The sequence below is a fragment of the Sparus aurata genome, chromosome 7 (assembly GCF_900880675.1).
Source record: "Sparus aurata chromosome 7, fSpaAur1.1, whole genome shotgun sequence".
NCBI lineage: Eukaryota > Metazoa > Chordata > Actinopteri > Spariformes > Sparidae > Sparus > Sparus aurata.
The window spans coordinates 9824131-9850577 of record NC_044193.1 but is presented as its reverse complement, the minus strand read 5'-3'; the positions used below and the strand labels follow the sequence as shown (position 1 = coordinate 9850577).

The 26447-nt window shown below is 44.2% G+C and overlaps 1 protein-coding gene across 3 annotated transcripts in view; it reads left to right on the top strand.

Moving 5' to 3' along the window:
* Positions 1-26447, top strand: part of LOC115585597 (synaptotagmin-2-like) — a 74344-nt gene that overhangs the window by 38942 nt on the left and 8955 nt on the right. The window contains exons 1-8 of one of the 3 annotated variants that reach the window (XM_030424077.1): positions 2652-2905; positions 17085-17300; positions 17628-17788; positions 23036-23173; positions 23323-23490; positions 23936-24103; positions 25433-25550; positions 25910-26043. In XM_030424077.1, coding sequence (XP_030279937.1) covers positions 17105-17300; positions 17628-17788; positions 23036-23173; positions 23323-23490; positions 23936-24103; positions 25433-25550; positions 25910-26043 — 1083 coding nt within the window. In that variant the 5' untranslated portion in view covers positions 2652-2905; positions 17085-17104. Of the gene's footprint in view, positions 1-2651; positions 2906-17084; positions 17301-17627; positions 17789-23035; positions 23174-23322; positions 23491-23935; positions 24104-25432; positions 25551-25909; positions 26044-26447 lie in introns of those variants that run through there. The other 2 variants (XM_030424076.1, XM_030424078.1) reach the window with 2 other exon arrangements.

The following is a 26447-nucleotide window of genomic DNA, read 5'->3' as shown; positions in this document are numbered from 1 at the left end:
TGCAGTCCAAACAAATGCGAAATAGCACACCCTTGAACCACGCAGCAGCCATGTTGAAACTCTCAGGTCAGTCTGATCCTGATCCGCAGAGATATTTGAGGAATACACACACACACACACACACACACACACACACACACAGACAGACAGAGGTTATTTGCTTTTATAGAGAGATGAAATAGCGGGGCCTAAATGTCACAGCAAATTGGTGATGAGGAGGGAATATAAACTGTTGAGCTTTATTTAGTCCAAATTACAGTGGTAGGCTGACATTTTACTTTTACTCTGCATGGAACAATATGGAGGCGGAGTAGCCGACTTCCAGGTTTGATGTATCCCGGCAGTCTTATCGGCAATATTCTGTATTTCCTTCATACTGTCAACAAGTTCCATAACCGTCATATCTGAATCTAACATATAATGATAATGTACAAAGCGGTCAGGGGTGACAGGAGACATTTATTTTGAGGGGGGGCCCTTTAAGTTTCACCATTTCACCTGTATTAGTTGAATATTGGAGCAGGTTTTGGAAACAGAATGTGTCAAGCAGTTATACCTGTCTCACTCCTAAATGGGTCTGATCCCGATGTTTGAAGAAGAAAGAAGAGTATACAAAATAAAGCGTTGGCATCAGTGTAGCAGTTAGGGAGGACTTCCCTGGTAAACTGAGAAAAATAAAGAGTGTATTGTCTTCATCTGTCTCTCCGCTGCCACCTGTGGGCAGTGCTGTGTATCTCTTGTATTGAAGAGGAGCGAAGTTCACATGTACATCTTACAACGAGTCAAATACCACTAACTTCAGACAACGTGGAGCACTCTACTTAATGCTCTAATATTCTACTTTATTCTGCTAGTATTTAATGCATGTAAAAGACCGGCCGATGCACTAGAGGTCGGCGTGTGTGTGGGTGACGGTTTGACTCGGCTAGTATGCAGGTGCAATACCAGCGAGAGGCGACAATGACGGGAACAACGGACAGACACAATTCAAAGAGGCAGAAAATCCACTTTCAGGATGTTGCTATTTTAATTAAACTACGGTCTTCACCTAAACCCAGCCAAGTGGTTAATGTGCTTTTATTTTGAGAATGTAACACACGTAGCATGTCTGTGTTTGCTAACTTAAAGATAGAAGAGAATGAGGCCAAAATGTGACAGTGATACAGTGAATTGGCGGGTCTTGAAAATATTTATCGTATATATATATTTTATTTCTTACTGGGATCTTTGTGATTCTGCTTTATGTGCTGAGTGGTTGGGCGGCACCACAGCACCCCCTATTGAGCAGCCGCCACTTATAGCTGTGTCATTTTTTCTTTAAAGCGAGTATTATTCGGGCAGCTTCACCTCCCCTATAATTACATGATCACTTCTAATCAAAAACCAGCAATCACACATTCCTGCCTGAAACCAATGCAGAGAAATGGTTTCACCGCAAACAAATTACATTTCTCTTTGAAATCCTTCCCCCCCCCCTAAAAAAAAAAAACACCTCTTCTTCTCCCCTTCCATTTTCACTGATTGAGACCTTATTGATTTCCTTGTTCGAGTGCCCATCGCTGGCCAATAAAGGAGGGTGATTCACTTAGGGGGGCGATGGTAATTCTCGGTGACACACAGAAAATACCCGAAGGGGCTCCGAACTGTCTGATTCAGCGTTGGTGTTAAGCGAAAGAGTGCGTCACATCTTGTCATTACAGACGCTGATTTGTGCCCTACTGTAAAGGAAAAAAAAACCATTGTGAGCTGAGGGGTGAACCTAGCTGATGACGCAAGTAGTTACACCCTAATTTCTTATTATCTGCTTAACCTTTTCTTGTCAAATTTGTTCTAACTCAAGCGCCTCATCACGAAGCTTCGGTTGCTAATATTAAGCAGATTCAGGAAGCTAATTCTTGGTCAGCACGCCAAGAGCGCTCACATATTTCATACGCCGTACCCTGCTCGTCTTTGTGCCGTTGTCATAGGATTAGAATCTTTGCTTGATGGCAGCGGGAGTGGTGCAAGTCCAAAGACATAATTCAGATAAATGGACTGAGATGGGCAGGAGCGAGCGAGAGAGAGAGACTCAGCAGCAGACAACTGCTGCCGTAAGCAAACATCAAATGAAAGGCTTCTGCCTGTATTCGTCCTGTTATCTAGAGGTCTCATCTACAGTCATCTGTCATTTCTCCCCCCCCTCGTTTACTTATTTACATCCACTCTTTTTTTCATGCAGTTGCTGCCTTGTAGGCTCAGTAACACGAGCCCCTTACGGAGACCCCGAGCGGCGGCGCTGTTTTTAAAAAACGATGGGTGTGGATGGCGGGTCGGACAGTAAAGCACACAGATGCTTTTTGGATTCTCCCCTCATGCGATGGACTTTGGGTCGGGAGTGGGTGTATGTAGGGGGCACATATTGCTGCATACAGCGCCTTGCGAGCGCCATCGCAAATCAGACGGGGCTGAGTAGTGAGAGCTGGAAGTGGACGGGGAGGAGAGAGAGAGATGGAAGATGGAGAGAAAGCGAAAGGGGAAGGGGAAGGGGATGGGAGAGAGAGGGGGGGAAAGAGGAGGGGAGGGGGATCCTTTCAGTGACAGAGATAGGGAAGAGTGGAGAGAGGGAGGGAGGGAGGGAGGAGGAGGAGGTGGAGGAGGGGATCGAGAGAAACAGAGGTGGGGGTAGTCGCCGAGAGAATGAGTGAGCGAGCGAGCGAGAGTGTGTGTTAGTGTGTGTGTTAGTGTGTGTGGGAGAACAAGTAGTGCTGCAGTGGAAACAGTGCGAGGAGGACTGCAGTTTCTGGTGCTGATGGGAGAGCGGTCGAGGGACGTTGTTAAGGCATTGTCACATTAACCCTAAGTGCCTCTTTGGTGAATGGGTTAGCCTGTTGTGGAGAACAGGATTACGGAATTTGCGGTAGTGCCGGTAAGGGTGTCTTTCAACTCTCTTCTCAGCGTCGCTTGAACACGGTCCTTTGAGGAATCTGGATTAGAGTTACTGCCATTGAAGGAGGGGATGGGGGGGGGGGGGGGGGGGGGGGGGGGGGGATTTTGCTGTGAATTGAGGCTGTATCTGACTTCCGTCTTTGTTGTTTTTTGCATTAACGCAGGCGCCGTTTGCATGTTACTGTCCGGTGATGATGCATGTGCTCCCAAACTTTACTCACTGAGGATACTGAACAGTCCTCGGGGGTTTGGCTGTTCCTGCCCCAGGACCGAGCTACGGAGTTTTGTCTTTACGCCGTTTTTGCCGTTTAGGTCTGTGGCGGTTGCACATCAGGCACGTTTTGCTTCTGCTTACCCCCTTCTTCTCGCCACACAGAGCCTCCCTGAAAACACACACACACACACACACATATACAAAAAAAAAACGCTGCACGCTTCACTAAAATATCTCAGGTCTGCTCGCCTGTCTTGTATCCGCAATTTAACAAAACAGACACAAGCCACGGCGCTCTTTATCCTTTCAGAGTGAGTGGTCGGACGTAGAAAGAGGCTGACAGTTGTGCTGAGGAGTATAAAGAGAAGAGGGGTGGGGATTTTTATAAAAGTGCTGCAGGATGCTCATTTTTTTTCTCCCTTTTTTTTTTCTGCTGTCTCTCGTGGGACACACAGCGCAGGCAGCACCGAGGTGACAGTACCAAGGACAAAAACCTATCTTGGGCTGATTGTACCTCCTGCTCGCTACCCAACGCTGACTCTTGCAGGTCTGCATCAGGTCTCATTCCACCACGAGCACACCAGAGTTTTCATTAATTTCCAATTCATTATAACAAGAAAAGACTATGAACAGACAGGGAATTATTTTTTATTTAAAGTGTTAAGTAAGAGCCCCGAGGCTCCTGCTCCTGCAGTTTCATAACAAATCTAACAGAATTTTTCACATCGTGCACAAACGGAATTATTTATTCTCCTTTCGTCTTTGTGTCCCGAAGTAACATTCTGAAAACACAAACCAGGTTATTTATTCCTTCCCCCAGAGTCTCTGCTGTTGGTAATTATCAGAGACAGTCAATGGCTTATTTTCGGAGCGGTCACGTGACTACTCAGGTTACAGTAAGTAGAGTAAACAAACACAGCACGGAGGATGTGAGGGGATCATATTATATGTGCATACAGCTGGTTGTATATATACAACCCCAGCATACATGTGTACTCCGTCAATATTCTGAGTGCTGGAGACTATTTGATACCGAGCATACTCTGATGGTTTCTCTTTTTTTTTTTTTTTTTGCCAGGCTCTAAAACATTCAGGCAGGCTCATTAAGTCCATACCTCGGGCTGTCGCTCCCATTGGCTCTCACACTGAGAAATAGTCTCCGAGTCTCTCATACATACACCAGAAAAATGAGAGGATGCTTTGAAGTTCACCAATCTTATTTCCTTTTTTTCTGTTGGCTCCCTCCGAGAAGGCAGCCGGTGCCCGGATGCTGGAACCGCTCACAGAAAGAGGAAAAGAGGAAAAGAGGCTTATTCTCACTGTGTAGCTTCCTAAATTGTTGAGTGCCCTCTTATACCCACATTGACATTTGTTTTTCTACTTCCTGCCGCCCCATTAGGTCGAGATGTTTCTTTTCTCTAAGTGTCCCACAAGAAGAGAGTATACTCAAAACGATAATGACACACCACAGAATGAGTCAGTGATTTTCTTCTCCGACACATTAACACAACCATCGTTCGCGGCCGCTCGGCCACCGTCAGCATCTCACTCCAGGTGAAAGCTGAGCACTTCCCGGGCCTGGCCCCGGCCCATTTTGATGGTGTGCTGCTTGGCAGACGATGGCAGAGAGAGAGAGAGCGTCGGTGTTAAACGGTCAGGCGCCGTCACCAGTCACAGCATCCTGCCGCGCTGACGGGGCATTTTCACCACTCTTTAATCTTCAGAGGGAGAAAAACATGGCAATTTTTTTTTTTTCCCTCACCCACAGCCTCTTGGAGGAGAGGATTTGCGATGGTCACAGAGGGCGTAACACAGAGCAGGGCAACACTCGACTGTAGAGAATGAGGGAATTTATTTTCAGTGGGTTTCATCATACTGGAGATGTTTTGCTGTAACGCCCACGATGTTAAAGCAAAACCTCCGAATTTATGTTGAGATTTTCTGGATTAGAAGTTTACACGTCGTTTGACATTTCGAGGTATGTGTTCATTTGCCCTCTGGCAGAGAAGTAGATCAGATAAGTGGGACCACTTTCATGTCTTTACTACCAGCAGCTGGTTTGCTTAGATAGCCAGGGGGAATCAGCTGGAGGGGCTCCGTCTAACAGGGACACGGTCCACCTACCAGCAGCTTTACTGCTCACTAATTAACGTGTTTTATTTCTTTTGTTAAATCGGTACAAATGTCAAGTTATGTGCCAGACTATTTCCTGGCTGGAACCATGCAGCTTCCTTGAGTCTCTTGCTTGTTGTCAAATTAAGAAGAAATATAAATAGTCTGGTGCACAACTGTAAAATCTTTTAGCTTTGGACAGAGCCAAGCTAGCTGTTCCCCACTGCTTTGAGACTTTTGCATTGCATTTTAAGCTAAATTAAGCAAAGCTAGCTTGCTGCTTGCTGTAAAGCCTAGCTAAAAAAATAAATTAAACAAAAAGGCTTAGGACAGAGCCTTCCTCCTGTTACTAGACATTTTGCTAAGCTAATCTAGCTTATTGTAGCTAAGTCTTTTAGCTTTTGAGGGAGCCAAGCTAGCTGGTTGCTCGTTGTAGCCACAATTTCTGTTAAGCTTTGCACAGTGCCAAGCTAGCTGTTTCCTCCTGTCTCCAGACTATTTGCTTAGCTAATCTAGCTGATTGTAGCTAAGTCATTTAGCTGTGGGAAGAGCCAAGCTAGCTGTGTGCTCCTGTTACCAGACTTTTTTGCTAAACTTAATTAGCTGGTTGCTGGTTGTAGCTAAATTTTTTCATCTCCAGATGGAGTCAAGCTAGTTGTTTCCATACTTTTTGCGAAAGCTAAGCTAGTTGGTCGCTCGTTGTAGCCACATTTTGTTATTAGCTTTCCACAGTGCCAAGATAGCTTTTTCTTCCTGTTAGCAGATTTTTTGCAAAGCTAACCTAACTGGTTGTAGCCAAACATTTATTGGGCAGCCATGTCCACGCGATTAGCATCAATCCTCTCTTCACTAGAAAGCAAATAGGCGTACTTCTCAATGGTCAAACTGTACCTTTAATGGACAATGGACAATTCTCTCATTTAAAAGAGGCGTTGAACTTGTAGCCTCCATCTCCACACATTTTCCTTTTTGAAACATGAATGTCAGTACATGTGGCCTATCTGCAGTGCTGCAGAAGCCCTCTCCTCTTTCACATTTTCCTCCACACAGCCTTACATGCAGATTGGGTCACTATTGCCATGACAGAATGATTAATCGACCTATCAGGGGACGGGGAAAGGGGGCTGCGCCGAGGGGGTGAGGGAGGTTGTATGGCAACTGGCTGTAAACGATTCCTACAGCTCCCTCGGTCAGCATTCAAACCCCTGGCTCCTCCCACCTCCTTTTTTTTCCAAAGATCCCTCCTGATAATAGCTGAGTCACATTCAGCTGCAGGTGAGAATAAGCATTGTTTTATCTACACGAGCAGAGCCGTAAACGAGCCCCTCTGGACCGCCCTTTTGGGTCAGCACACAATGAGGTATATGAGGGAGAGGCTTTTCTCTGATTCTCCTCGGCGAGATGATGCGCGAGGCCTTTCTGACATCCTTATCTCGGCGGCGGCTCTCAGATCGGCAGTGGCACCAGCAGGATTTCCCGATGCTGTTTTGCATTTTGTTGACATAAAAGGTGTAATTGCCCTCGTTGACACCTCTGATTGATTGTCGAGCACTTCTCTTGTGGATGCTGATATTGCGTATGTCTGCAATTCTGCTGACTGTGATGCAGATCGGTTGCTGAACGAATGTGTGAGTGTAATTTACTCTGTAGGTTATTGGCACAGAAATCGCAGGAAGGTGAAAAATTTGCGGTTTGTTTTTGAAAATCAGAAAAGTTTGGCACCAGCACTGCGAGCCTTGAGCACCTCAGAAAGAAGGAGGGCACGTTCATCTTTAAAAGAGAGATAGTTGGCAGGATTCTGCCGGTCACTGAAGTCAGTGCCTTGTTAGTTGAATTTAATGTCCTAATTAATGTTAAGTCACACTGCCGCATCCTGACAGATGCTTGGCACTTCCCCGTCAATGTGTTGTGGCAGGAGACTTGAAGGCTTCCCGGTCAGGAGTTCCAGAATCTGGCTCTGGCTCATGTTTTGCACCATGTGCTCGGTTTTTGGATTTGCCAGAGCCTGACAAATGACAAAGGAGGGGAGCATTTTTGCAACTGCAGTCGGCCACCTGACGGAAATCCGTCTCTGCCACAAGATTGGTATTCATCTGGCTGTGTGTGCCAGCTGAGATCTGCTCAGCAGCAGCACTATACACTGACATGGTGTGCACAAGTGATGAAGGGGAGATTTATTTTTGTTGTTTTATGCAACATGGTTCTAAATGGCATTAAGGACCAAAAGATTAAACGGACATCTAGTGCTGTTACCCCAAATCGCCTGTGTATTGCCCATTTGGACACACTGTATACTGCAGGCGACGGCCAACCGCGTCAGTAGAAATACCTCTTCACACCACCAGGTATCCTTAATCTGTGTTTGTCGTTCAAAATGGGGAAACAGGAAGACTTTTTGAAAGAGACGGATGCTAAAAATCAGGAGGAACTGCGCTAAAAAGGGGAAATAATGGATACTGCAGCTCAAGGGGCTTTCCATTTCACTAAATTGTGCACTAACTTGCTAACCCGAAAAGCCAATCTCGGGGGATTATACATGCAGAGTTGGCCAAAAAAGCCGCCGACAAGGGCCAACTAGTGCAAATGGTGCAGGACCCACAGCAACAACTACGATCTCAGGTGTTTACAGACTTGACCGACTAGCGGCCTGGTGTGTCGGGGCCCTGGCCCCCGGATTCCGCCAGGCAAGGCCGTGTTGTGTTAAGGCCACTACATGAACAGTAACAGTTGTGTACAGCCAACGAGTTTCAGAAATGTCCCAGAAGCATATGTGTGCTTTTACTCCGTGGGGAAAATGCGCCAAGGCTATTTTTGATGGAAGCGGACCACAACCTCGTCAAGCCGGGGAAGTCAGACATAGAATCGACGTAGATTACCCAGTTTTGTAAAAAATAATAAAATAATACACTCCATGCAGACTTGGGATCTACGGTATAACAAGTTGGATATGTTAACAATAAACTAAACTAAAAACAGACAAACGTCGAAACCATAAACCATCAAACTGTGCCGCCCACGCACCAGTGGTAGGAGCACATAAAAATCTACACAATGTGAGCGAGGCAACCAAATCAGGCAGGCGTGATGCTCTGTTTCTGAAAGCGCTCCTGGGGGAATGTGAAGCCACATGGAGGACGGAACAAAACTGCTCTGCACACAAGAGGCAACAGAGACGGTGCTCAGTAGAATCAGTCAGTAAGACAAAGGAAAAAATGGGATGGAAAAGATGCAGCTAGCAGGTTGATGGGCCGACGCTGCTCAGTCAGCGGCAGCTCTGAGCTCAATATCGTCATTAATGCTGAGGTGAGGACTTTTTGCAGATCATTTTATAGAAGTTTTAATCAGCAATGAGTTCATTTAATGAACAATCTCAGAAACAGTTCATGCCCACAGTTTGATCATCGTAATGAATTTCTATCTGCCTACACAATTTAGTTTGTTCCCTCGGTTTTAACTCCGGCTGAGCTCCACGCAGGATCCTCATCCTTCAGTGGTAAATAACAAGCAATGCAGCCATCAGTATCCCCCCCTGTAATCCTATTAAAACTTGGCCAAAATGAGACCATTATGACTGCAGGAACACCCAGTCCATTTCAGCAGGGGTAAATTACCATAGAGTAGCAAGAGTTCAGGAACAAAGCTGCACATTATCTCTAATTGAAAGAACTCCACCATCTCAGCTCGGCTCTCTGACTACAGTAATGCTCCGCCTGATGGATCTAATAAAGTATCCCGCCCCTTGTTCTCTAAATGATCCCGTGAACATTTTCTTTCAGCTGATACGAGCCCAAACGGATGGTGGGGGGGTCATCTGTGAGCCCTTATCTCATCTCCAGGTGTGTTTATCATGAATTCAAGATGCGAACAGTCACCCCCCCTTTAAACGACGGCCTCCGTATCTTGTGTAAACTTGGCTCGTGTCTAAAATAGCTCAGCGGGATGCAGATGAAAGAGTCGCTCGGCACGAGATGTAGAAATGCAAATTCAGATCACACACACACACACACAAACAAATGCACACATATACATGCATTTCTCTTTCTCAGAAAGAGATAATCTGCATTAATGTTGCAGTGACCTAAATCTGTAATGATCAAATTAACAGTCTCTCTGGCACTTTAAATCGCGATAGTTACTAAATTCTAGGTTGTTTTATTTATTTCTTTTAAATATTCCGGCCCAGCTCGACTGCAGCAATCACATCGAGTGAGACTCGGTGGGAAATGAGGCTGCACAGGATGCGCTGTGAGTTTGACTGGAGGCCAGGCACTTCACCCACCCACGCATAACCTATAATGTCACAGATGGCAGGGGCCTCGCTGGGGGTCACATTGTTCACATTGCTCGGTGTCTTGGGCCCTTGTCGGCTGGCTGCCTGTGACAACCGAAGCAGCCATTGCTGTTGTTCTGTCCCTGACTACAGCAACCTTTTCACGGTGCCCTAATATTCAATACTTAATTTGCCGCCCCGCCGCCTCCTGACTGTCGCCCCGAGCTGCAGTCGCATGACCCCGTGACCAGTTTTTCCTCTCCTTTTACAGACACCGTTTCATCCTAAGACGTTTGTAGCTTTCCGCGCTAAAATTAGTATGGAGGAAAAAATTACGTACACGTTCGCCAGTCCAAACAAAACACACACGTATAGATTAGCTGCTGGCAGACAGCTGTTTGAACCGGTATAGAGGCAAGTTGTAGAGGCCGTGGGGGAAACAAAGGACTTTGCCGTCTGGATGTAGGTTGGTAATTAATTGCTGTTCGGGGTACTTGTTGTTGTGTAATGAAACAGCTGCATGACTTTAACTCACTCTCCTTAGGTTGTTTTCTCTCAGATCTGACCTGGGTGCTAATAAGCCCTCATTGAACGCAGCCCCGTCACACATGGAGCTTGTTTCTCTGCAGGCTGCTGGGGGTTTTCCTGTCTCCGGGGAGGTTTTCTCGCTCTGTGGTCAGCGGGTCATCACGCGCATCACATCAGATGGGCACATGGACACAGTGTTTTTCGCAGTCATGTGTTTGGTTGCGGGAGCGCGGAGATGCAGTCATTATCATTAGAGTTTGACAGGTGGGAGGTAATTAAGTAAGAGCACTTAGCCTGTAGGCATATTTGAGTGTTTAGAAGTGACTCATATTTTGCTCTAATGATGATGAAGACAACATATGATCCGTCAATGTGCATGAGAACGTTTCAGATTTTGCTCCAGCTAACCGAAGTCATCTCTAGAACTGATTTATTGCATAAAAGAAAAGCAGCGCCATTAAATAAAATGCGTTTTGGGGGGGTCAGGACAGAAACCATGTACGTGTCTGACTCGAGTCCGACCGGTGACCTTTGTTGCATCCCTGTCTCCGCTGTCTGTGATGAAGGGACGAGCTGTCATACTTTCCCTTTAATTTGCTGTCGTGATTTACTAATGAATGACGAGCACAGGAGAGGATACGTCAGTGTTGTTTGTGCACGTGGAGCAGGAATGCTCCCTCGTGAGGATTATCTTTGCCGGTTTTGAGACTAATTAGACGTCACGGAGGAGCTCCATTTCTTGCTCTTTATCAGTATTTAGCCCCCTTTTTCAGTGCTTCCCCCTACGAAGACAAAAACGAAGCATTCGAATATTGGTTTGGACCTCGATTCCCATGGCAACAGTGGAAGTACTGAAGCATTTTACAGTCGATCGGCCCTAAAAAATGCCCCCAAATACTTGAAAAATGTGCTACATTCATGTATGTTTACTTTTTCCCCACAAAAGCAGAAAGAGGCTTTTTAAACCTTTTAAAACGGCCGAATGTGGTGAAAGAAATCACTTTAATACATTTGAAATGAAAGAAGCGTTCAACACAGCATCCCCTCAGGTGTCTCCTCAACATCTACAATAATGATTTTTTTCAAATATGGAAGCCATCTGCCTTCACCTTCTTGTCTCTCATGCTGAACCTTTATGTCCCAGTTAGTTTTTCAGTAAAGCGGCCGCGGTAGTACATAGGGTTTTTTCCTACACGCTGTTTGTTTTGTGCACCAAAAGATAAAAAGTGCTTGATCCCCATCCAACTCTGCGCAGTGTGTTTAGTGATAAGGGCCGGATCATGGCCCGTAGCTGCTCTGCTCTGGGCCGTGGAGCCGAGCCATTTTGTTTTAACTAATTCTGATGATTCAAATGCTAACGAAATGAGACGCACGTTGGGAGATGGTGCTGAAAAACTCCCACTCGTCTCAGTAATCGAGTATTTCGTGTCATTCATATTGAATAAGAGGTCTATTTTTAGCTCGCAGTCGTCCGGGGAAGGTTTTTATCTGAGCATTAATGCTCTTCGCTTCAGGGTCGCCCCGCTCCGCACTCATACAGTTTCACATATTTACACCTGGAAGCCGCCCAGTACTAACATAGTCCGAGCTGCTTCACTGGAGCAGATGGAAGTTAAGAGTCTACCCAGAGGGCATCTCAGTGGTGGTTACAAGCGAGAGGCGAGAGGTGCTCGATTTCTTCCTTTCCAAGATTTAATCTGTTGGTTCAGAGATTGAACCGCAGACCTTCCCGTCAGAGTCCCAGCCTCCCTCTGGGCTAAAAATAACTCACCGCAAAGTAAAATTTCTCAAATTTAACTTGATGGATTGCCGTGGCGTCTTGTAAAAAACACATACATGTACACCTCAAGATTTACTGTAAATATTTAGTGATTGCGATATCTTTTCATCTAACACCATAATAAAAAAGAAATACTTTATCTACATTGTGCATGCAAAAAGGCAGAAAAGTCTCTGCTTGCATTTGCATAAAAAGTTACATTAGAGAACACAAGGTACCACACTCAAAACAGGACACACACGTGTAGAAGCACAGAAACCCAGTAGAAGCTCCATTAAAAAGAACACCAGGTACTGAACGTTTTGGGCTGAATCCGAAACAGACAGATATAAAGTGCTGTGTCCTGATGTAGAAGGCTCGCCGAAGAAGTGGCTGTCCTTACCCATGGAGATATTTTATGACAGCACAGACAAATGATCGCCAGGGCTGGTTCTTTGTCAAGTCTGTAGTGTTACTTGCACTGAAGTATGCATTACACCGTAATTATTAGCACCATTTGAATTAATATCGTATCTTTCATCCGTGTTTTTGTAGCCAGTGAGACTATCCGATCGCAAACGAGCCCATGAAAACCCTTACATACGGAACAAAAACCAAACCGGTGCATCAGGCGCAGGTTTGGAGAGGTGACCACGACCACTGATCAGGAGTCAGGGGTAATTTAAATTGAGCATTTGGGGAAACAGGAACCTTTTTTAAATGAATGCCTCCTGTTGATAATGCATTAACCATCAACAGTTAAAAAGTAACTAATATGCTAAGTAGCGTTTGAGAAGGATCCTTTGTACTTTCCAACAAGTTTTATTGCAATACCAGTAGTTTTACTTGTAATTGACTAATATTTTACATTTTTGCATAACTAATGATATTCCCCTCAGCCTCAGGTGTACTTTATGTTGACAGCTGATGACAGCAAATGTTAGCATGCTAACACACAGCCCAGCCTCATTCCCAGGAAGTCAAATGCCGTTATTTGCCACGGTGTCTCATACAAGCGGAGAAGCTAACCTTTAGCATCAGCCAAGCGGAGGCCGGGGGTCGAGCCGAGGGTCATGTACAGGATGTTCATGTCTTGAGGGAACTTGAAGCATCAACCAGAACAACAGCCGAACAGCGACAGAGGCTAAAGGGTACTTTTTCTGTCCGTATGAGACACCAAAGGGCAGGACGACAGGCGATGCACATGTTGGCTAAACCGTTTTGAGCATATTAGCATGCCGATGTTGGCATTTAGCTGAAAACGCCTCTATTTTTAAGGGCAGCCTCACAGAGAAGCTGCTAGAAGACTTGCGTTGTTGTTCTCACAATATCTGAATTATTAAAGCGGCTCTGTTTGTTAACTAGCATTTGTGTCTCTGTTTGTATCAAGATTTAGGAATTTGTGACCTACTTTGTTGTTCAGTGGGTTAAGTACGATGCACTAGAAAAAGATTTTGCAGTTTGGCTTCCCCCAAGTCAGCAGGTGATTCCTCACAAATCTTTGTCCTGTAAGAGTAAAGAAGATATAACATAATATTCCTCCCTCAAAAAACAAACAAACAAAAAAAAAACAGTTTATGCATCTGATATGTCTGAAATGAGTTCTAAGAGCCGGCCGTGAGGCAGGACTAATGGCTGTCATAAAACAATAGCGTAAGTCTGTGTCCTCTCCATCCATCCTCACTTTTTTTGCTCGCAGAGTGGAGGAGATGAAACGCTCGAGCACGTCGCCATGAATGTTAATTTAATGGGTCCGGCTCGGCCCGATGTGAGGGACAAACAGGATAAAAAGCACATAAACCACAGCCGAAAATGGATGCTTTTAACGGTGTCACAACATCTACGGTGGTGTGTAATGCAGAGCGGAGCGACGGAGGCGTATGATGATTGCTGTTTCATTGAGCACCGCACTCATTTTCAAATGTGTGATGGGTTAAAGTGATTCTGAGTCATTTTCTCAATTTCCTTAATAACTGAGTTCCCGTCTCAGTATATTACAACAAGATGCCGGCTGTCCGCAACATCAGCCCGCTCAAGTTATTCCAGAGACGTATATTTTAAGATGTATAAACTGATCCCGGCCCGTGAATAATATGAGCTTATCCTTTCTGGCTGTCAGCCACAATTTGAATAATTTATACGTAGCAAGAAATAGAGGCAGAATCTCCAACAGAAACCTGGAGAAAATGGCACATGAGAAATGGGAAATTCCTCTTTTTTTTTAACCTGTATCACCACGACTTTAATAAAATCAACAGCAGAAGTCTCCTCTTGTTATGCCTGTCATCTTTTCTGTGCTTTCCGAAGCGAGGTCTCGGGCCGATCACTCATCGCTCTGTTGGCAGGCTGCTTTCAGCTGCACTTGTCACACTGTGATTTCTGGAACCGATAAGGGCTCTGATTGAACATTTGTTTGGCCCGTGGAAACACCACTACATAGCGGCTTGTGGTTGTTCATTTCGTTTCTTTCTGGGGTTTGAGAGCTTTTCTCCTCGCCAGGCGCCGTCGGCTCGAGTGCAGGGCCAGCGTCCGGACGAGACAAAATGCGTGATAAACTGATATTTTATAGCTGGTTTTTTTCTCATAGATATTGTTAGGAACTGCTCGCGAATCATTATCCAATGACCTCACAACACCGTAACAATATGTCGGAAACGCTGTAAAATGGCAGACTGTCATAATCTATCATTTCATAAAATGAATTCTGGTACACTTCCCCGGCGGAAATGAACTGAATGCTGCGGAGCCAAAGGGTTCAGACCTTGGCTGAGTCATAAAAAAGAGCTTTGTCACATGTTTCCAAAAGCTTTGTCGCAGTTGTTTTGCACTTCCTGTGTTGAGTAAAAGCTGAACAATCAACTCTTTATCCTGCTGCGGACAGTGTGTCCAACGCATCAGATTTAATGTACTTTCAGTGCATTGTATTCTATCCTTCCTTCCTGTATCACACACATAGTCTTTCGAGTTTTTGGCTTGAATCTTATAAAGTATGTAATTATTTCAGTCTTTAGAATGGTTCTCTATAAACTTTACTTTCACTCCGCAATTTGGTCAGTGGACACAAAAATCTCCGGAGAAAACGAAGGCTGACCGGCGATCAGTCAGTCTGGCAGCCTGGCAACATTTCTGTCTGCTTTCACATCTCCATTAAAGACGTAACGAATGGATCAAGCAGTGGAAACAGAGGGTCCACTTGTCTTTGCAGAATGTGGCGCCAACAATGGTCCACCATAAATGCTAGGGTCTGTTTCCACTCTGAGAATTGAGCCTCTGAGTCAAACTGATGAAAAAAAAGAGAACTTGTGGGACCATTTTGTTCAGTTCGTACATTTTGAGTTTTGCATGGAACATCAAATGAATTCGTTCACGTAGTGTTTGAAGATCCGTCTTTATGAATTTTAAATCAGAGAAACTTCTGTTACAGTAGAGCATGTAGGGTTTGTGAGGGGGATGTGTGCCTCGTTGGAGCTTCAAAAGATAATTTCATCTTTTGTAGGCAGGCTGCTTCCAACCATCTTGTCTCAGCGTTTCTGACATGGACGAGGACATGGTGGTGGACGGAGAGGCCTTCTGGAGAAAACCTTTTAACTCGCAATGTAAATGATTGTTGATGACAGTGTAACAGTGAACCTTGTGGATGGAGAATCATTTTTCTTTCATGCTAGAGGAAAGGACTGCAGAACAAACAGAAGTTAGAAACACTCATTCACTCTGGAGGTCTCACTTACAAACAAGTTCTGCCGGTTTATTTTTGCGATGAATATTTAAATTAGTGCGTCCGTGTGCGAGCGAGGCTTTGTGTGATTAAATTGTCTTCCTGTGATCTTGTTAATTGGTTCTCAGGTGTGTCTTATAAAAAACAGATCACGATCTCACAGAGACTCTCTGAGTTCATTAACCAACACCGTGACACAATGAAAAAAAACAAAACATTTATATTACCACATTTACTTTGATTGTCTGACTGTGTGCAGATGTAGAAGAAGGTGATTCTCAGGCGTAGACCTTTTGAAGATAGCCTTTCCCATCTTCTTCCCATCCAACATGATCCACTGACTTCGATTCGACGCACGTGCGCGATTATAATGCTGTTCAGGTTTCAGCGTCTTGCTCGATGTATTGAAAGGTTGACAAAACACCTCCACTTTTTCCTGGTGTACAGAAATTAAGCCAGATCATCCCAGATACGAGCACTGCCACCTTGAACTAGTGATGTCATGTGGAGCAGGGACTGCGCAGTGGAGCCGGGGTATCAAGGTCCTCGTAATGTATCCGCCAAACTCAGCCATGAGCGTGGATGTATTGATAAGACCTGGATATGACTCAGCGGCTCACCCTTGCTCCCATTTTGACCAGCGGCAAACAAAATAATTCCCCTGTGGCCCTAAAAAGACCTGGTAAAATAAAAGACGCCATCAAAACTGTTGACAGGACACCTCGACCTGCAAACAGGGTCAATTACCACTCTTTCTATCATGAATTGATGTGGAGGATTTATACGTATACGTTCCTTGAGCTGAGAAAAGTCTGAGAATGGTTGCCATCTTTGCGGTCGCTGTATAATTCTGTTTTTAAATCTATGATTATGAGCAGGGCTCAGTCTTTAATCACTGCGTTTCATCCCTTTTTTATAGTGACGAGAAATTAGAAACCAAACTTATAACAAATGAACAGCGTGATAACGTGATGAGAACGACCTGAAATGACAGAAATAATCTTTGTGAAAAATGTGTTTGACAGGAGGTCTGAGTTTTCAGATTCGCCCATGTCTCATCTGCATGAGACATGGAGGCGACAGGGTTCATGATGCTGCAGGGGATTTAGATGTTTTGGCTGCATCTGTGGGGAGCTTTAACATCGTCCGTCTTTATATGCATTGGTTCTGCTCAGGGACACCTCTACATGTTTGCAGGGTGTGGGGATCAAACCACCAAATGTATAACAGCCGACTCACAGTCATCTGTGATCGTTTGGAGCGATTTTGTGAAGATTAGTTGCTCTGCTTGGTGTTTAATTCAGTCCTAAAACAGCTCTATTAGTTCTCCTAATGAAGGTAATGCACCAAAACCTCATTCGTCAATTTGGGCATTTAAACAAACCGCTGTAGACTGTAAATTATTCCTTTCTTTTAACTTGTATAATGTAGTGTTATGAACTTTAGAACTTGTTTGCTGTCACCTTTAATCATTATTCTTTTTAGTCTCAAAAGCATATTGCAGAAAAAAACGTCTAAGCCGTTCACTGACTCACGTTTTTGCTTTCCCGCTGTGTTTCAGGGACCGTGTGTGCAGCCTAAATGCCGAAGTGGAACTTGTTCAAGGAAAAGACAACGCCCATGGTCGCTGCTAAGCCAACGGGGGCCAGTGCCTTGACTGTGACTCCAGCCCCCGTCGCGCTAGTCTCCAATGAGAACTCCACCGAGCCGGTCGACAAGAACGATGCCTTCGACGAGATCAAAAACAAGTTCCTGAATGAAATCGACAAGATCCCACGTGAGTGACGAACCCCAAAAAAAAAACGCTTCTGATCAACCAGCTGTTATCGATGTGACTCTGAGCAATGATTCCAGGATTAGATTTTCTCCTCGGCTGCAGGCATTGGCAGCCTCATAATGTCTTTATTCAGTATTGATCACTGGCTGCCCTTCCTAATGGCGGAGAAATCTAATTTTTACCTGAACTAATTGATAACCTAGCACCTCTCACTGAGTATATCTGGCTCGGGACATGACATGGAGCGGGCTTAATGATTGGTCGGTCAAATGTCAAAGTATTTCTTTCTCTTTCTCTGTGTGTGGCTGTGCCGTCTCCTCTCCTCAGTGCCGTCCTGGGCCATCATTGCCATTGCCGTGGTCGCTGCTTTACTCATTCTAACATGCTGCTTCTGCATCATCAAGAAATGCTGTTGCAAGAAGAAGAAGAACAAGAAGGGCAAGAAGGGGAAGGGTGACATGGGAATGAAGAACCTGAAAGGGGGAGAGGTATGTTCCACCGCGGGAGGTCGCATTGTAGCCGAGGGGGATTTACACCTACGCTGTAAACACAGCCGGCTTGATCCTTATTATGTAACAGCTTACAGTATAGCTTTGTACTGGAACAGAGAGAAAACATGCATGTGGCGATCATTTTTGCTCAGCTAATTATATAACAAACAGCGAGCCCTTGTGTTTTTCAGTCGAGCTTCCTGTTTCAAAAGCGTATCAGATGACATGTCACTGTTTAACTTTTCGGATGACTGTTCTAACCCAGTCACAGTTTTGCATTCTCTGCAGGTGTTAATTACACCCTTGACTCACCATGATTATGTTGTATTTTTTCTTTCTTTCTTTTTTTGGTTATTTAATGCATTTGTCATGAATGTTATCGTTGCTCTTTTTTCTCTCACTTGTGCTTTTTGGGGATCTGAGTGGAAAATGACAGGACTCCTATCAGCCTTAGCCATTGTTTTTTTTTTTTTGCCAGTCATTAAAGAGCAATTATGAAAATGAGTAGTTTGCGCGATGCCGTTGTGTTTTTTTTTTTGGGGGGGGGGGCATAATTACTATTTTTTCACACGCGTTGATTGACGATTTTGACGAAAGCACAATAAGGCTACGTCTAAAAAAAGAAGTGGAGTTATTTTGAAGAAAGAAAGAAAAAAAAAAAATCCCACCGGCCCTGCCGCGCAAGATATGATTGTGCTAATGAGGAGGCTTCTCTATCTGTCATTTTCCTCGCTCCCCACAGTGTAGCTGACTGCATTTGCTGTGATTACCCTTCTTTGGTGTCTGCTGTGAGTTCAATCTCTGCCTTTGTCTCTGCTCTCCTCCTTCCTGCTTTGTGTCTTATGTGTGCTCCGTGTATCTTGACTGTGGTGGACTTCTCTGCCTACGGTAGGTCTGACAGCACGCGGCGCCCCTCTCTGGCCGCTCTGAGTAAGCGCAGACCAGGGCAAGGGGGGGGGGGGGGGGGGGGGGAAGCTGGTGGGGGCGGGCTGGGCTTGGAGGGAGGGGGTTTGGATTGCAATGATGATGACAATGAGTGCTATGGCTTCCTTAGTTTTTTGCAAGCTTAGGTGCTGCGGGTGCTTGAGGAATCTATGGGAGCGAATAAGCTGCTTCGCAAAAAAAATCCACTGAACTGATATGCCGCACAAACTGCTATGTCTTGAATATCCAGAGATTGCAATTTTTTTTTTTTTTTTGGCAAGAAAAAAAAACCAAAACAATAGAACTAAAGATGTGTTTTAACTGTTTATGGATTGAAATGGACTTGAAATACTCATCCTGTAGTTGAGCCTTTGAATGACGAGTGCACTCAGCAACTCACTAGATATCACTAACATGCATGTGCAAGGGGTAAGCTGGGTGTTTGTCAAATAATGGCTGAATCTTTACACGCAGACGAGAGCTTTGAGCATGTTTCCACCATAACAGGCCTCGATCGCGCAGCCCCCCTCGAAAAACAAAAATCTCGCAGGCAGCTTCTCTGCGGAGACGCTATCAATTTCTAATCCGGACGTTGCGCAAGCGCTTGTGCAAACACGCTCAGAGCTCCGCGACAGATAAGGCTGTTTGTATCTCCTGACAAAGACCAGCATATGCCCTTGCAGTAGGTACCATTGAATGGCCACAACTTGACTTGAGAGTAACGTTTCTGGATGACCCATGCTGCTGACATACTAGGTGACCAGTCATTGACCCCCTCTCTCCCTGAAGCACTCGGGTCTCACTGAGGAGAAATGGTCGGCCAGAATGTTTGCCAGTCAACCCCGCTGAGGCCTCAGTCGATCCAAAGTTAAAGCCCACATCACCTGGCTGACATTTTTCTTCGAGTCAAACCTCAGTATTGAGCTTGCAATTCACCTGATTGAGTTGACCAAAGGGCATACATTCAGACGTACCATGTCTTTGTCTCTGAACCCCCCCACTTGAATTTTTTGAGAACAACTTGGAATTCTCAATATAGCATGATCCCTCCATGGATTGCGTACATTTCACTCAGGGCACATGTACAGAAACATTTATGGACCTGACAAAAATTTGTCAAAGGGGGTTTTAAAAGAAAACAAAAACGACACTTTTATCCGTCCTCAGAAAATAAAAAGGTAATTTCATTTGTTTTTTCAACTACATTTGCCATCGGATAGAAACTTGATCCTGCATTGTGTGGCCTGGCATGCTTGAATGAAAAGCATTTAACCACAATAAAAGATAGAGAATGCCACATATATATATAAGGATGTTGTGTGAGAATGTGAGCGCGTGAGAGAGAACGTGAGTGTTTCGTTTATTTTCCGAGCATGCATGAGAGCCTGCATGTACGCAAATGTGTGCGCGGGTGCAGTATGCGTGCTGGTGGTGTGTGTACTCTCTGTGTGTGTGCCCTGTTCCCTCTTCCAGCTCACCAGTGAGTAGCTGGACCCCTCCAGTCTTACGAAGACATCAGTGTTTTTTCAAGAAGACAGCCATAGGAAAGTGGGCCATACTGAGATATTATCCAGCCTCACACAGCATCCGAAGTGCAAGTTTACTCTAATATTCATATCAGAGCAAATTGCCCTCACGCGATTAGTCATGACCGCCTCTAAAGAGATGAAATACTGGAGAGCCACCGAGTGCGATGTAAAGCCAAGATGGACGATAACGGAGGACTCGAGTTTATCTTCTTTATCGAGCCCCGATAATCTCAGGAGCCGTTAGCTGCCAGCACACGGCTGAATTTTGTCCCAGCACTATGATCGAGAGTCACAATAATTTGCATTAGACAATCAGCTGGAAAAATCAAGACTCGGCTCGGAATAAATTGCGGAACAAATCAGTGAGTACGTTAGCTACAATAATCAGACCCGAGTCATAACAGCAGCCAAATCCTATCAACAGTACCAGTGTAAACACATTAATGAGACTTTGGGATGTCAGGAAGAAGATGAACGGCAAACAGCAATAATGTCTGGCTTGAAATAAACCTGTTTGTCAAACAGCTTACACTATCAGTTCTCAGGCAATCCGCCTGCAGTTTTTTTTTTTTTTTTGGGCAAGTTTGAGAGCTCTTCAAGAAAAAAGTGTCAGGAATCGCAGCGTCAGCGTGGTTTGATCAGAATCTATAGCTCCATCCTTCGTTTTCTCTCAGTAAGGACGCTGTGCTTCCTGTGACAGCCTGTGTTTGAAAATACTGTACACAGGGTGGATAAAATAAGAAGAACACCTTGCATTACACTGCGAGCGGTGCAGTAGCTCTGCATTTGCTTCTGGTTTGAAGTGATTAGGTTTTGTGCCAAAAGACTAAACGTGGTGTTTTTTGTTGTTGTTAGTTTTTCTTTTTTTTGAGAAAATATCCTCCAGTCTGTGTACTTGTGACTTTTGCTCATCTTTGCTGATGCAGCTTTCCTCTGTGTGGGATACGACGTCACGATTTCTCTTTGACTTTTTTCTAAAACAACTTTAAATGACTCACTTGGGATGAGTCACCTTTGGGATTTGTGTAGATGCTTGTGTAGCCGCAATGCTGTCCCCTCAAAGCTGAAATCCTGTCTCCTGGCATGTTCCTTTTATTTTGTCTACACCGCCTGTAATTATCCAATTACGAGCAGCTACACAAGTGGGTCGTATTGATTAAAGAAAAAAAAAAGCAATTAGCAGTAATACAGATTTGACTATCACCATTTTCATTAGTAAAAACAGGAAAATATTCACTTTTTTCTGGACGGCTTAGTTTATATTAGATCGCAGTGTATCGTAAGGTGTTCCTATTTTTCTGTCCACCCCCTGTATATTGACTGTTTTTATATCTGTTGTTTCCCTCTTTCTCTCCCTCTATCTCTCTCCACTCTTTGCACAATAACAGAGTTCTGTTCACTCCATTAAACAAATACCTATGTCTAAAACGCTGAGTTTAGGCATTTTAATCACATGTACATTTTCCATCTTGATTTATTACATGAGTTCAGTGTGAAAGGTCACATTTAATGCAAAGTTTTTTAGACCAAATTGAGTGAGTGTGTGTAAATGAAACAACTTAGTCTGATTGGTAACATATAATAACTCTCATTAATAAATGGCACATTTAAACTTTAGTTAATAGTTATTTAACTGTTAAAAATCAATGAAATGCTTTTTAAGCCATTTGTTAAGCGACTGTTTATTGTAAAGTTGCAATTGATGTTTATTAGACTTAGACTCCTTATCATGTAGTGCATCTTTAAACATTATTTTGATGGTATCATAAAGTCGCAACTGTTGTTTATGAATATTTATGAAAGGGATAACTTCCGACGAGGTGTCCATCATCATGAAAATGTTATTATCTTGCTTATAACACGGTCACTTGCCAAAGAAAAAAAGATAATGACTATTAACATATATTTGTTACATGTTTTGCAATCGCAAGAGGTAACTCAGTTTCCCTGGCAACACCTGAGAGTTTGACTGATAGCTGAAACAATCATTACAGTCCCATAAGGTTCTTATGTAATGGAAACATTAGGACAACAGCAGGATAACAGCTGAGCTGATGGCTCAGCTGTTAGCCGGACAGCTAACGCTATGCTTGCAATATTCAAAAATATTGCGTACGGTACAGAAACAACAGTACATTTAATTACACAGCAAGTTTAAGAACAAGACTTGCAACCTAACCAGTCATGTCACTGTGGTATGGCTACTGTAATTTCAGTAAAATATTAATTAATTGACACCTTCCAGCCAATCAGAATTGAGTATCAAAGCATTTAATTGAATGTAGACTTTCATATAAACAAAATGTGTTCATAAACACACACACACACACACACACAACATGACAGAAAACCTCTGCGTTAATTTTGACTCTTAACGTTTAACTTACAAAAGAAATAAGATGGAAAGTGTGCACGTTGTTAAAAAAAAGTTTTAGGCGTAATTATTCATTTTTTTGAGTGCTCTAATGGCATTTGTACAACATGTTGTAGTCGAAGAGAAATTCCCTTTAATGAACGTACATGTAATGCTTAAGAGAACAAAAGGAAAAAACAGCAAATGGTGTCACCCAAGAAATAGTGAAATCAAGTCAGGTTGCAACCTGTGGTCATCGATGAACAGATTGCACTAGTAACACCGGGGTGAGCAGGGGGTAAGTGGCAGGTAGGTGCTGTGACTGACCCGACTGCTGACGGCCGAGGTTTTGTGTTCAGCACAGCCGCCACCCTCAGGAACATCCTCTTACTCCTCCTTCTGCCGCCCGCCCCCCCCCTCCCCCTCTTGTCTCTGCAGAAACAACAGGATGATGATGACGAAGAAGACGATGTGGAACCTGGTCTGACTGGAGATGAGAAAGAGGAAGAAGTGAAGGAGAAAGAAAAGCTCGGGAAGCTGCAGTACTCCATTGATTATGACTTCCAGGAGAACAAGGCAAGCAAACAAACTACTTTCAGAAGTTTGTTCCAGTTTCCTTTATGTGACATTTGCTTTGGTGAAGAAGAAAAAACAGGTTCAAGGACACGGGGAAGGATTTGGGGCTGTAAGCTGGACTGTTAATCACATACTTCATACCTCCCCAGCTCACTGTAGGAATCCTGCAAGCAGCTGATCTCCTCTCCATGGACAGCGGTGGCACGTCCGACCCCTACGTCAAGGTCTTCGTCCTCCCCGACAAAAAGAAGAAGTTTGACACAAAGGTTCACAAGAAAACACTCAATCCCGTCTTCAATGAGACCTTTACCTTCAAGGTAAGACTGAACGCCTCGTGGTTACCCTTCTTCTTATTACTTATTGAAACTCCATGTACATGGAGCCGTTTAATAGGTAGACGTGTGCCGTTGAAGGTGAAGTGCCACGCTTGTCTTTTCTCTACTTCCGTGATCACTTCAGATGATGAAAGGCAGCAGACACGCTGAAGGTGTCTGACAAGGAGAATGTGGGAGAGAATCAAATTAAAGGAGAGGACCACCTCCGCTGCCCCCTGGCTGCTGACAAAGCTCTATGAAAACCAATTCAGACTGCTTTACCTTGTCAAAGTCGGGCTAGTTCTGCTGAGGCTGCATGCTATTAAGTGAGGCAATCTTGAGCTCCAGCCTAAAGTCACAACCCACATCACTTTATAGCTCTGATGTGACTCTTACTCCAAAAACCACACAAACCAGCGTAATGGGATATGTGCTTTATGTCTGACAGATTCCATTCCAAGAGATGGGTGGGAAGACTCTGGTAATGTCAGTGTATGACTTCGATCGCTTCTCTAAACATGACGTCATTGGAGAGATTAAAATACCCATGAACACCCTTGACCTGGCGAAGCCAATTGAGGAGTGGAAAGACCTGGACAGCGCAGATCAAGAAGAGGTAAGAGTCATAAATCTGGGTGTTGTATTATTATTTTTTTCACGATTACTTCCACCGATGTACGATGTACAGTTGTGTGTTTTACTAGTTTTTTAGGCCAGTGTGTATATCAGAATATAAAGTTTTTTTCACTCAAACCATGACATGAAAAACATTTTTAAACAACGCCAACACATCCTCAAAAATACCTAAAAAAAACTGAATAGGTCGATTGCCAGTGACTCCCAAAACAACAGGCGCCCCGGACCGTTGTTTAGGCACTTAGCCGCTGGAATATATGACTTTGGTTTAGCACCACTAAACACAAAAAGGTGCATCCCTTCGAAGATTAGGCCAGATATTTCCCGCAGAAATTGGTTGAGACCAAAAACAGAGCATAAAGAGAGAGAATGTTGGCTTTTCATTTGCCAAGTGGCTAAAAACATGACTCCAAATGAAGGATGAAGTTTCCCTATAACTGCTGGATGTGTAAATAGTCAATGTTTGGAGACAAGTTCAACATATCAACTGCGAAGGTGATGGTATATCAGTGTTGTGGTTTGTTTCTGCTGCCCTTGAAAAGCCAAACAAATCCTTTGTTGCAGGTTTAAATTGGGCTATTAAAGAACTGTGACTACTTGTAACATGTCAAATTATATGACGGTTACGCTACATTACCTTCAACACATCTTTGATGTTTCTGTCCGGCGATGTCTTGTTGAAATGCAGAAACGTGTACAGATATATAATTTGCCAGGGCAATTTATCAGTCAGGCTTGGCACATGACAGCGTCTTCTACCTCTAACTTCTTAACTGTAATCATAATACAGACCGTTAAAGAGGTTTTAAACAAACGCAAATACGTTAAATTGGACTCGAAAAAATAAGCACGAGCGCAAGGTGTCTGCTTTGCATGTCTGCCGTTCAGATTCAAAGCGCTAGTGGTGAGGTTTTCTCTGTTTCTGCACAGCTTCCTCTGCAGCCATGCAGCCTGTAATGTGCTGTTTTCATCATTAAGCTGCCCGAGAATATGAAAAACAGCTTTTAATCAATGAAACCTCCCCAGAGCCATCTTAAGGAGAAACACTCCACAGTTGCCTGCAATCTCAGATATTTTATGAACTATGAAAAGACAAACTAGATGTACTTAAGAATACCGATAATTGCTGCCGCTACTGAGACGGGAGTAATGGCACCGGGAGATATTTTTATTGATGCTATATTTTTAGAATGCAATTTCCAAAGGGGGACAGCTTGTATATTTATGTAACATACTGTAAATCAGACACAACAGTTCTGCTGCTTTATATTCTAACCCCCTTCACTTCTTGGACCTTTTCCCCTCGCAGCCGGAGAAGCTGGGTGACATTTGCATCTCTCTGCGTTACGTCCCCACTGCCGGGAAGCTCACCATCTGTATCCTTGAGGCCAAGAACCTGAAGAAAATGGACGTGGGTGGACTGTCAGGTATTTACACACAGCCGAGCATCAGATGTTGCATTTTTATTATCATATCATCACGCTTGAGACTATTCTGATGTTCTCATTTAACATAAATTGACACTGTGGTCGGCTCAGTGTGGAATCAGTGGGACTGCGGCGTGTAAGCAGCACGCCAGCGAGCACAGCCATTAGGTCGGGCCCGCTCTGCTCACGTGCTGACGCTGCAGTACTCACCATGCACCAGCCCTGAACTCCCCGCTGGGTTCAGCATTGGCCCCATCTGTTGGTGCATCACAGCACTGCAACCCAAGCATGCATGTGCATCCCTATCAGATTCACCATGACTTTATTTTCTTTCCCGTTTTTTTTTTTTTTTCCTTCAGATCCCTACGTGAAAATTAACCTGCTGCAGAACGGAAAGAGGCTGAAGAAGAAGAAGACGACGGTGAAGAAGAACACTTTGAACCCGTACTACAACGAGTCCTTCAGCTTCGAGATTCCTCTTGAGCAGATGCAGGTAAGGGGCGTGGACTCACTTGGCCAAGTCCGTCAGGATCTGTCAGGGGTGGGCAGAGTGCCACCGTGTCCCGCAGGAATAAAAGCGCTGAGGAAAGCGTTCAGACAACCTGCATCGAAATAAAAACACTCATTACTACTTGACCATGAAGAGGCAGATGTGTACCCAGTTCAGTATCAGTGTGCTCCTGCGCCCAACAATCATCAGGAAGAGAAACATACATTTACTCAAGTAGTGAACGAAATTACAATTTTGAGGTGCTTTCCTTGACTATTTCCATTTTCTGCTAATTTCCATTTTAGAGGCAAATATTGTACTTTTGACTCTACTACATTTATTTGAAAACTTTAGTTACTAATCATTTGCAGATTTTAAGCTGCATCAGATTCAAAGTAGTGCATTTA